The 12,999-nt window shown below is 33.7% G+C and overlaps 2 protein-coding genes across 2 annotated transcripts; one reads left to right on the top strand and one right to left on the bottom strand.

Moving 5' to 3' along the window:
- Window positions 1-59: 59 nt before the first annotated feature.
- On the top strand, window positions 60-8,462 carry LOC140058959 (zinc transporter ZIP11-like). The gene is made up of 9 exons (XM_072104757.1): window positions 60-221; window positions 2,148-2,186; window positions 2,686-2,853; window positions 3,794-3,905; window positions 4,225-4,386; window positions 4,660-4,729; window positions 4,916-5,014; window positions 5,345-5,503; window positions 5,655-8,462. Exons 1-9 carry the CDS (start codon window positions 114-116, stop codon window positions 5,731-5,733), a joined length of 996 nt encoding a protein of 331 aa, XP_071960858.1. The 5' UTR covers window positions 60-113; the 3' UTR covers window positions 5,734-8,462.
- A 49-nt stretch (window positions 8,463-8,511) lies between these two features.
- On the bottom strand, window positions 8,512-12,962 carry LOC140047134 (target of rapamycin complex subunit lst8-like). Its single transcript, XM_072091972.1, has 9 exons — window positions 12,889-12,962; window positions 12,674-12,804; window positions 12,087-12,138; window positions 11,545-11,707; window positions 11,012-11,087; window positions 10,685-10,759; window positions 9,883-10,085; window positions 9,598-9,740; window positions 8,512-9,153 (listed from the first exon to the last, which is right to left on the bottom strand). The coding sequence occupies exons 2-9, from the start codon at window positions 12,800-12,802 to the stop codon at window positions 9,035-9,037; spliced, it is 960 nt and encodes a 319-aa protein (XP_071948073.1). The 5' UTR covers window positions 12,803-12,804; window positions 12,889-12,962; the 3' UTR covers window positions 8,512-9,034.
- Window positions 12,963-12,999: the final 37 nt, after the last annotated feature.

Here is a 12,999-nt window from a genome sequence, read left to right as displayed (position 1 = left end):
CACGTTACGTGTACGTGCGACGCATTGAAGCATGACAATTCGCAAAACGTGGATCTTTTTGTTCACACGTTCAATCAGATGATTTGTGTACAGATCGCCTCCAAAACAAAATCATGATAGAAGGATATGATCCAGTTTACCAAGCCCTGTTTGGTACTCTGTTTACATGGGGTCTAACAGCATTAGGCTCTGCATTAGTTTTTGTATTCGCAAGTGGGAAGGCAAGTATTAATAAGGTTAAATATATAAAATCTAGGCCCTAAGGCCTAAGTTAGTAGGCTAGTAGTAGGCCTAGAGTAGTAGGCTAGTCTAGATATTTTGTCAGGATAACAATACACTCTAGCTAGCCTATATGGGCCTACACTAGTAATATATAGAGGGCGGTGTAGGTAAGAGGACCCAGAGCCATATATATAAAGAGTTACGACATTTGTCGTATTCGATTTAGACTTTCACCGTTGAGTACAGTTTTTCCGTTGAGTACTTCTTTAACGGAGTATTTTGAGCGTTGAGATTGTTCTTAACGAAAAAGCTTTCATTGTCAACGTTTTCTATTCGAATGACTTTCTGTTGAGCACAAATTTACAATTCGAATACAAAAAGTACTCAACGAATCTTTACGTTGACAACGAAAGTTCCCAATCGAATACGACAATTGGATTATAGTCACGTGATATGCAGATCAATTTGTGTCAAACTTGTCTCCGTTAATTCATGTAAAGTATAGATAGGAGCAAGAAAATACTATATTTAAAAAAATGTAATTGCACATTTTACGGTGAAATATCGATGTGCACAGCATACAGAAGTACTTGCGGCAAAGAATATTGCGCGCGCGTGCGCTAGTATATTATAAAGTTTGATTAATTGATTTTGTAACGAAACATCCCATAACTACAGTACGTCCTATTAATAACAATTATGTAATATTTTCAATTCATAATGCATGCTTTGATGACTAAATAAAAACAAGAATATTTCTTACAAAAAACGCTGCTCGCTTATTGTTATTGCTAAGGTCAAGTCTGGGGGTCACTTCATCACGCCTAGATACTTCAAGTATCCTATTACAAACAAAAACTTCAATGGACTGTTTTGATAATAATTCAATGATTATCTGACAGCGAATTATATCATGGGACTCATAAATACCAGAATGTTTTGGGATTTGTCGTTAGACTCTTTTCTCAGCCGTTTTTGGATTCAACAGGTGGTACCAATAAATTATAGTGGAGTTTCCATTTTAACAAAAATGTCAAAGTGTAGTACTATAAAGCTGCTTGATTTCATCTAATGAATGAGTCATCTCGTGTGACGTAGCGGGCTAGAGCAGCAGCGTGATAATAAAGTGTTGTGGATATAATTTGTTAATATATTGAATAGGGTATGAACAATATTAAAATAATAAAGGCAAATTATTACAAATGAAATAATGAACGAGTCTCTGAAAGTTTGTGTCAAAAACACACGGAGAGCATATACTGTATAAAAAGAGGGGTGAATTTGTATTGGTTCATGCTTTGATGTATCCTGACTTGCATGTAGGCCCTAGCATTTATTCTTTTGTTATTATAGACACAATATATATATGTTACCAAATTAATACCATTAATAAAATTAATTACTAAAATAAAAACGGAATATAAGCATTATTTCATAGACAAAAAAATCTAAAAATAATGCATGAACTACAGGAAAACGCTATACAAAATAGACGCGCGCGCCCTCAGCGTGCGAATTTTTTGACACAAAAATGGCTTCTAATTTTCAATGTCGTAACTCTTTATATATATGGCTCTGGAGGACCAAGCAGAGCCAATATAAATGATAGATAATGCATGTTGCGGAGCGTTTATTCAAGTAAATAAATAAATATATTTGGGCTTTAATTCAAAGCAGGTTGTTTATTCGAATAAATAAAAGTATTTTGTTGCTCCTATACTTTACATGCATTTAAATAGAGACAATTTTTTTTTAATTTGATCTGTGTATCACATGACTCTTTAACCCAATGTCGTAACTATTTATATATACTTTGTATGGCTCTGAGCTAACAAGTGAAATTGCGCACACAGGTTGAAATATTTCTATTTAAATCATCAAAATAAGACAATATTATACTGTTTATAATATAATTTATTTTACAGAGAAAAGTATTAGATGGCAGTTTAGGATTTGCAGCTGGGGTATGTTTTTATATATTTAAATACAGTATATTGTTGCTATTCGAAACACAACCCCACTATCTTTAATAATATAGTGCCTAATGTTGTGAAACCTCTAAGTACATAAACTAATACTATAAAAGGGATTCCAACCATGCCAAAAAAAACCCCAAACCAAAATACAGTAAGGGGATACGCCTTCGTCGCTAACCAGAGATCGGTCTAATTGAACCCCGGTCAACACCAGTTGTACCTCAGTCAATCATCAGGCGCCTCCTGCCCTAGTTAAATAGATCTAAAACAATTTAGGTGGCATGGTAAAGAAAAAAAGAGGGATTAATATGCTTTAATATAAACAAGTATGTCACCGACTGTGCATCTTTAATGTAGTTTATAAGTTTAAATGTATTCTGAATGATTATAAAATGTATAAAGATCTATACACATCAATACATTATGATTTAAGTTATAATAATGTAGTTTTGAATTTCTCAATTTAAAATATTATGTTTTTTTAAAGGTTATGCTCGCTGCTTCTTATTGGTCGCTGCTAGCCCCAGCCATTGAGCTAGCGACACTATCAGGTACATATGGACAAGAAGGAGAATGGTCGTTTATTCCAGCTGCTGTTGGCTTTACAATTGGAGCTGCATTTGTGTATGCAGCTGATATACTCATGCCTTATTTGGTAATAATTTTTATTAAATCACACCACTGTTGTAATTGAGGTTGAAATCTATTTCCTTGTTTTGCTTTTCTTTCTGTCTTCTCATTTTATTTTTTTTCTGTCTTCTCCTTTTCTTTCCTCCTTTTCTTTCCTTATTCTTTTCTTTCCTTCTCATTTTCTGTCTTTTCTTTTCCTTTCCTCCTTTTATTTCCCTCTTTTCCTTTCCTTTCCTTCTCCTTTTTCTTTCCTCCTTCTTCTTCTTTTTCTTTTCTTCTTCTCCTTTTCTTTCTTTCTTTCTTTCTTCTTTTTTATAGATTTCATTAATCATGTCTGTACAGTATACAGTATTTGGGTTTTGTTAATAAATTACACAATATGAATGAATTTGTTTACTCTCATCCCACCACCCTAATGCACATACTGTATGTTGATAAAATCAATTTGATTATAGATTATACAACAGAAATCATTAGTCAGTTATTATACCGAGTGAGTGGTTGAGCGGTTAAGGCAGTGAAACCGTAATTTTGTAGCCATAACATCGGCAGGGGTTCGAGGCTCACTCACTCCATGGTTCTGGTGGTAGAACGAGTATTCTCGGATATGGACTATAAACCGTAGGTCCAGTGTACCCATCTAGCTCGTGTGCACTTTAAAGAACCTAGTAAATCTTTCGGGATGAGTAGGGGGTTACCCCGGTGTACTAGTACATCACTGCCATTGATCACCAACTGGGCCCTCTGGAAGACCAGTCTTTGACTGAAGATGTTACCCAGTAATATATATATTTCAATTCTATTTCATCTGTAAGTTAGTGAGTGCAATGTACAGTCGTACAACATGTATTGTGGTAGTACAGTGTTATGTAAATGCAATCCCAAATTATAATAGTTTAAAACAAAATGATCCAATGATGTCAAAAAAGTGTAGAATAAACATAAATGAATTTACCTATTTTTAGGGTGTTACCTCGTCAAACTTAGCAGTAGTATTTAACAGTGAACAAAAAGAACATTCAAGAAATGAAGATATATATAACCAATATGATGAAGAACAACCGTCAACTGTAATAGGTAGGCCATACTTTATCTCTGATGTTACTTAAAAACTGTGCCAAATTTTAAAGTATATATGTTGGTGATTAAAAATATTATGGAAGAGGAACACAATGTATTTGACAATCATATAGTAAAAAATCCCACCCACCCGTTTTTTGGACACTCTTATTCAACAGAGAACATTTATTTATTTATATAAGAAGAGGAAATATATGTTTTAACACTACTACCATTCCCATTCAAGATACACCCATATTAAGGAGACATTTCATTAGGTCCTAGAGGTACCCCCTTCTATTCTATTTTTATTTATTATGTTTTGTTAAAATGATAGGAATGTCAGATAATGGGTCTGTAACACAAAGAAGAAAGAAGATGACAGCAGATGATACCATAGACCAATCATCAACTAAAGTTAACACAACACAAAATAAAAGTCATCAATGGAAACGAATACTACTTTTGATTTTAGCAATAACTATTCATAATATTCCAGGTAAAATTCTTTAAAAAGTGTATATTGAGTTTGATTTGAATGTGTCGTCGAGCATTCACAGACATAAACGATAAAATGTTATGCCACTGTTGAAGTTTATCAAATTGTAATGACAAAAAATATTAGAAAATAACAAAAATGTGATAATGATTATATTTATGCGACTAAAAGTGGTTTTTATGCCACAAAAAGTTGTTCATAGTAATTCTTTACTATTAGTACAGTAACTCCTTAATAACAATGAATTAATGTGTATGTAATTTGTTTTGATAGAGGGTCTGGCAGTAGGTGTTGGATTTGGTGCCATAGGAAAAACACCCTCAGCAACTTTTGAAAGTGCAAGGTAAGTTTATTAAGAACCTCTCCTTTGGGAAACCACTATTCAGGGGAAACTTCTATTAAGCGGACAATTTGTTACACATGGGGTATTAAAATCTGTCTTTTTTTTACACATTGAGTATGAAGATCTTACCCAAATGCTGGCTGATCATTAATTATACCTTACCTGTTTTATTATTCTGGTTCGTAGGAACTTAGCAATCGGTATTGGTATCCAAAACTTCCCAGAAGGCCTTGCTGTTAGTCTTCCACTACGAGCATCAGGATTTTCAATATGGAGGAGCTTTTGGTAAATGTGTTTTTGTTTGCCTTATTTTTCAGACATTAATACTAAAAATGAATTCTACATGTAACAATACATGACAAAATATTCTGTATTTGTACAGTGTAGTATTGTACAATATTTTGTACAGTATAATAATGTAGTTTGATTGAAATAGTCATTAAAATTGGATTTTTTTTTAAAATCCAGTATTAGGAAAGTTTACTGTATGATAATCTTAATTGTTAATTGTATTTAGAATACATAACTCCACTCATTCGTTAGAATGACAATGTCATGTATTTACTAGCACAGAGTATTACACTGTACTTTTGTATTTTCTGTAATAATATGTAGGTATGGACAGCTAAGTGGAATGGTTGAACCTATAGCTGGAGTGCTGGGCGCTTTGGCCGTAGTCATTGCCGAACCTGTGCTTCCATATGCTCTGTCCTTTGCTGCTGGTGCCATGGTGTATGTTGTCATGGATGATATAATGCCCGAGGCTCATTCAGCGTAAGTATACAACCATTAGTTGAGATTAGTGTTGTGATAGCATTTGTAACCACACCAAATCCAGAATTTGTTATAGAATGTAAGAGATTTCATCAGACAAATTTTACCTTTCACAAATATTTGATTAATTTTTTTTAATTCTTTCTTTCAGTGGTAATGGACGTCTCGCCTCATGGGGTTCTATTTTTGGGTTTGTTGTTATGATGACCTTAGATGTTGGGTTAGGTTAAAGGTCAAATACATTTTGATTATTTTGTTCCTTTATTTATTCAATCAATTCTAGTATTTTATATTATATATTTCCATGAAATAAATATAAAATAATTTAGTCTTAAATTAAATCTTACAATTTTATTTACAAAATGTGCCTTAGAAAATAAATTAAACATATAAGTATATGTGTTTAATGATTATCACTTAATTTGATTATGATTTAATGTTATGATGATGACTTGATTTTAAAATGTTTTTCCAAAATCACAAATTTTAAAAGTTTGTAAAAGTGCAATCCAGTTTAAAGAAAGATTTAAATAAAAAATGATACATAATTGATAATACTGTATTTAATAACTGTTAATAACCTATTGAATAATGTTCTACTAGAGATTAGTTCAAAACTATGACTGCTGCTGCACATTCCTTTTCTTGGGACTGTCTTCCTTAGGAATAAAGTTTAATAAATATTGTTTCAAATTGTATTTTCTTAATCTCTAATTAAGTGTATTGAGGCTTTTAGAATGATTTCCTATATAAAGCTCTGTCTACACTATCAAACTAGTCTAACAAAAAAAGTGTGATGTGCCCAAATATGGTAGTGAGATTGCCCAAACATGGTAGTGAGATTGCCCAAACATGGTAGTGATATGACATCATCATGTCCATATATGAGCATTTTTTTGTCACATACAGTTTTATATTGTAGACAGAGATTAAAAATGTAGATACATACAAGCATTTTGCATTTATTATTTTTTCACTTACAAGAAACTTTGAAGGGGGCTAATCGCATGTACCTGAGTTAATAAATGGATATGTGTGTCTTAAGCTCTGTCTACACTATCAAACTTCATGTGACAAAAAAATATTATGTGCCTATAATATGGACATGATGATTTTATATAATTTATATATTTATAGATTTTATATATATTTAAGCATATAACTGCCGTATTTGGGCACATCACACTTTTTTTGTCAAACAAGTGATAGTGTAGACAGAGCTTTACAACATTTTAAAAATATCAAAGCTCTTGAATTGATGACTGTCAATCAATGTTTTTTTATTAATGTAAATATTATTACGGTTTATGAACCAAAGTATAGACCAAATACACCGTGTTTAATACTTAAAAACAAAGGCAATAACTTTAAAATAGTGTGCTTTCATTTTGTTTTTAAATTTTACTTTTAATCAGGTAATAATGCATTTTAAAGTTTATTTTCAATTGTTGTGTATGCATGTCTGATAGACAATTATGTAAAACAATAGAAACTCTATTGAGGGGACACCTTTTTGACCAACAAAGTGTTACCTAAATTTAAGTGTTTATTTAAGTTGGTCGTAGTGCTGAAACATACGTTTCCCCTTGGACATTTTACAGGAAAACGTTTTCTTAAAAGGGATGTCCCCTGAATAGGAGTGTCTTAAAAGGGATGTCCCCTGAATAGGAGTGTCTTAAAAGGGATGTCCCCTGAATAGGAGTGTCTTAAAAGAGATGTCCCCTGAATAGGAGTGTCTTAAAAGGGATGTCCCCTGAATAGGAGTGTCTTAAAATGGATGTCCCCTGAATAGGAGTGTCTTAAAATGGATGTCCCCTGAATAGGAGTGTCTTAAAAGGGATGTCCCCTGAATAGGAGTGTCTTAAAATGGATGTCCCCTGAATAGGAGTGTCTTAAAAGGGATGTCCCCTGAATAGGAGTGTCTTAAAAGGGATGTCCCCTGAATAGGAGTGTCTTAAAGTGGATGTCCCCTGAATAGGAGTGTCTTAAAATGGATGTCCCCTGAATAGGAGTGTCTTAAAAGGGATGTCCCCTGAATAGGAGTGTCTTAAAATGGATGTCCCCTGAATAGGAGTGTCTTAAAATGGATGTCCCCTGAATAGGAGTGTCTTAAAAGGGATGTCCCCTGAATAGGAGTGTCTTAAAGCAGGGGTTCTACTGTATTCTACTTTGATGCTTTTTTGTGTATTTACCTCCGCCAAGGAGGTATATGTAATCGGTAGCGTGTGTTTGTTTGTTTGTTTGTTTGTTTATTAGCAGGATTACTCAAAAAGTAATTACAAGATCTTTACCAAAATGAATAGACAGATAGATGTGGTCAAGGACCATTCCATTAAATTTTGGGACCATTTGGGACCACAGTCCCAATTCTGGACCACTTTTTAGTATACTTTTTCAGACCTGCTAGTGTTAAAAGATAGGACAGAATTTTTCAAAAGCTGGCGAGCAGTCTTAAAGTAACAAGTAAACTGAAATTGCATTTTCTCGAGAACTACTTGTCCAAAAAACTTCATTTTTTAACAAGAGGCAAGAGTTATAATTTGTGATTTGTAATTTTAAAACATAATTTGATTTAATGTGCACATTTTTTGATGCGAGTAGTTTAAAAAACCTATTTCTTTTCAAATTCACTCGTTTGATTTTCGCGTTGCTGTTCTATTGTTAGTCAACTGAAGCTATTGTTAATTGAAAGGCTGGTTACATAACCATTACACCAAACTCGCATACACATGCTTGTAATGAAATTAGCTTAAATCACAAACAGCATTAAGACACACACAAATATATATATATATTTTTTTACCCGCGAAATCTTATGTAGGAGAATTTTACAGTAGGCGGAGGTATGCACTCTCGGAGTGGCTTTCTAGTTAAATATTTAATTCTTTTGATTACAATTTTTAGGGGAATACTATGTTTACCTTTTCTATAATGTACAAATAAAAACAAAATTACATTATCAATTTAGATCTTGTATTTATTTATATAACACAAAATGACATTAAAAAAAACAAAATCATAATTGTCTATATATATTATGTACAGTAATTAATATTGACACCATCAACTCATTAAGGCCAAGACTACCATGGCTTTGAATGCGACATCTCTAAATGTTAAAATACCTGGGTTTTATTCATAATCAAATGGTAATAATACAATAGATAATTGGGCTAGTAACTGCAATATTTGACTACCCACAGTTTTTCTAAGCACACCCTTGAAGCACCAGGAAACAATATACGTGTATATGATACTGTACTGCTGTATATTACCGAATGGGGCCTGTGTATGAAATTTGGTAAAAACTAGTGGGTGGGATTACTCGGATTTAGTTTTTTTTTAACATGATTTTTTTATATTATTTTATCGCCATATAAACAATCAGGTTGGTATGTGTCCATGACCTGAGCTTGGTAGTGACCACTGCTTTTTGCAGAGTTACATTACCAACGTGGGTAGTACTGTACATGACAATATTTGATGGGCAGTACCACTGTGAAATACAAAACCAAATGTTGATGACTGTTACTAAGCTGCTATACCATCGTGAAATGCCAAGGCAGTGACCGCTTTTTGATGACCATTGTATTCTCTCTTGACCTCGCCATGTTCAATGCTCCATAATCTTGCCATGTTATCAGATGAAACTAGATAATAATAAAACTGATAGATTACCATGCGATTAAGAATGATGCTTTTCTATAAAGGTAATTTGTGTAGGTATGGCTCATGGCTCATATATGGCTCTTGGAGCCAAGCTGTGTGCACATACAGTGCTGGTACTTAGATACATTGTAAGCACTAAAACAGTAATTGTAAGGATACCTGTGTTCTCATTTAAACAATTTTGTTTTGTTTCATATGCATCCAACAGCGAGCACAAACTCGCCAATAACAGGATGGATAAACTATTTATAATTTATTGTGCTTATAAACTAAGTCTCATTTGAGGCTTAGGGAGTGGAGTTGAAAGAGTCGTCAGTTACAACCCTGGCACTAAGTCAGGATTGAACCCTGGACCTTGGAAGGCAACCACGTTAGCCACCAAGCTACAGCTCCACTACAGAGCTTTAGCTTAAAGATAAACTAACCTGAAACCAAGTACTGTGAATCCGATGAGAAAGCGCAATCCCAAACCCAACGTTGACTTGCATCACTTAATGTAGTCATCAGTGAAAAGTCGCTTGTCTTCCATAACTTGACTGTTTGATCTGACGATGTTGTTGCTAGCAAACTAGAAAATTAGAATGTAATATTTCAGTATACAACAGTACAGTGGGCAGATTCAATGTTAAGATCATCTTCAGACTAATAGCGTACAGAATGATGCTCTAGGTAGGTAGCTTGAGAAAATACCTGATCCAAATTATACTTACGTTGAGTCTGGGCTAAATTTACATTTAAGTGCGTACTTCTTATGTGCCTGAAGTTTAGTCTTTGGTCTTAGCTGTGATGTTTCTGTGCTTCGTCCACCTTTCAAAGCCCAAACATAACAGTTTCCTCTATTATTAACAGCAGCCATATAGGAAGCCTCTGCATCTATGCTGATGCTTTGTATTGATGCGTCTGCTTCAGGAATCTGTAGATATAGTGTGTATTAAATAATAAATGTAATTATTATATAAAGACTGGGCTCTCTGACACAAACCTGTTTTGAAACTTATACCTGTTAGAATACTTCCTTGGGGTTGAACTCTAAAAATCATCACCTACTGTAAAGGTATAAATAGCAGGCTAATGAGTAATGTGAGTAGTGCTGTGGGTTCACACCAAGAATTTAAAATGATCATGTTGGTGCAGTACCTGCTGCATCCTTGTGCTTGAAGCCATTAGCACAAGCTCTGTGATTTAGAGGTGTGAATGGCAGGCTAATGAGCTGGGAATAGTGCTGTGGGTTCCCACCGAGAATTGAAAATTATCATGTTGTTATGCAGAGGTATAACGCTAGACTATTGATCTGGGGTAGTGGGTTCTTCTCACCCAAGAACTACCTTCAAATTTCTTTTAAAGTATTCTCAATGTACTGAGCATCCAGTACAATTACGTCTGAGTAGGGCAAAACACTTTTTTTTTTTTTATAGCACGCCTAATTATTTTCCATGCTTAAGGCAGAGAGTAGAAATCCTCTACGTCCATTTTATCAATCAGTGAGTGAATTCTAGTTTAAGACATAATTACCAGTTGCTCATTGTGATCAGTTCGTAAATCCCAAATATGAACTGCTCCACTTTGATCACCAACAAACAAGTCTCCCTGCAAAAAATAATTTCAATAATGTACTTTATTGTGTTAATCACCCATCTGCCACTATTTCCCCACACTATCATCCTTTAATCTAAAACTCTGTCTACACTATCAAACTAGTTTTCCCAAAAAAACTGATGTCCCAAATATGGTAGTGTTATGCCCAAATATGGTAGTGATACGACATCATCATGTTCATATATGGGCACATCACCCTATCTTCTTCTAATCTAATAAATAAAAGTTGATATCTAGTGTTACCTGATTTGGATGAAGACATACACAGTTTACTGCAGCATTTACTTGAAATATACGCTGACACTGCAAATTTCTTGATCTGCAACCAATTAATAAAAACAATATCAGAAAGAGAATATTGATGGATGTCTTGACATTGAGCAGAAGTATAAAATCAAAATAGTACTGCTCTTCTTATTTTCCAAAAACATATCTTTGGCAGGTGATTTTGCAACCAAAGGAAATTGATGAAAAATATTGTAAAAATATATGATGATTGTGGGCGTAAAGAATCAAATGGCCAATGCTTTAAGATTGGAGCAAGATTAACTCAGGGATCCCTGATTAACCTTCCTATATAAAGCTCTGTCTACACTTTTAAACTAGTTTGACAAAAAAAGTGTGATGTGTAAAAATATTGTAGTGATATACCCGAATATGACATCATCATGTCCATATATGGGCAAATCACATTTATTTTGTCACAAGTTTGATAGTGTAGATAGAGAGCTTTAAACATGTCAAATATGACTTAAAACGTATATTTATATTGAGACCTTATATCCCATATTTTGGCTGTGCAGTCCTCACCACCTGTGTACATCCACCTGCCATCTTCATGGAAACCTACTGCTGTTACATTTTTAGAAATTCCTTCATAGTTGATCACGGGACTCGTTTCTGCGGAATTTATATCATACATTCGGATGTGCTGGTACCCTATGGGGGAAAAAATTACATTATATGTTATTCAATGCAGACGATTGATGGTTGTTTGATTGAATTAGAAATGTGCTGTAAAGTTCTGTCCATACTATCAAATTATGTACCCAAATATGGTAGTCAAATGTCATCAGGCACATCACATTTTATTTTCACATACAATTTTTATAGTGTAGACAGAGCTTTAGATGAACTAATGGAAGAAAAGAGAAGATGTATTATACTGATGATAATTGGATTTATAGATATAGTAACTGGTAAACTAATTAAGGAGGATGATGTTAAGATGGTTAATAATTATTATCATTTTGATTAGACTATTTGAGAATAACGATTATAATGACAATGTTGATGAAAACATTGATGGTGAGCATACCTGCCGCTGCCAGCATTGTTCTGTCTGGAGTAATTTCAAGGTTATTTACTTGCTGTGTACATATTATAGGAATTTTTAATTTAAATTTTTAATGATTTGTTTTTTTGGTTGGTTTAGGATGAGTTTACTGAGCCAGCCGATACACCTTAACCTATAACCATTCCTCCTATAGTGACAAATGAAATTGATTGTGTTTGAAATCAGTTGTGTTACCTTCCAATATTTTTTATAGAGCGTCGCTATATGGACTGCACTCATATTTATTGAGTACTGTACATACTACAAACAGGAGGGATGTTTTGTTTTGGGTAAGTACATTTATTTAGATGGCAGCTCAACTTGGCGGTGACTAATATAATTTAAAGCATAGCTAGCAGCACCCCATATACAAAATATCCGAAGAAGTTGATTTTAATCACAACCGAAATAAAATGTGACCGATATACAGTGGACAGTCAGTTGTCACCGAACAAAGTTATTATAACATTCATACATATATGTATCTACTTCAACATATTGTTTTTGTGCGCGATTTGAAAGATTTGCGTATTTAACAGTAATACACCTAAAAACAATATAAAGGATACAGAATCAGGGTGTTGTACTGTTCGGTGGCAGATGCCACTGTGTGCCTGCCAGAAACGAATCGTGTGGTCGTAGCCTGCTGTTGCCAAAATAACTGGATCATGGCTATCACTTGAGTTTGATGCCGCCATATCTGAAAACAAATATTACAATTAATTTTTAATCACAATAGATTATGAATAGACCAATATTATGTAAAATAAAGGGGTAAGTCTACCTCTCAATCAATCAAATTCTTTCCTCCTTCTATCCTACACATACAACACTGTTTTGATCCTTCTTACTATTTTTGATAGCGCCCTCTTTTGTTGATTTATTTGTTGTTATT

The sequence above is a fragment of the Antedon mediterranea genome, chromosome 1 (genome assembly GCF_964355755.1).
Source record: "Antedon mediterranea chromosome 1, ecAntMedi1.1, whole genome shotgun sequence".
Classification (NCBI taxonomy): domain Eukaryota; kingdom Metazoa; phylum Echinodermata; class Crinoidea; order Comatulida; family Antedonidae; genus Antedon; species Antedon mediterranea.
Note: the sequence above shows the minus strand (reverse complement) of the source record. Positions and strands in the feature narration are given on the sequence as shown.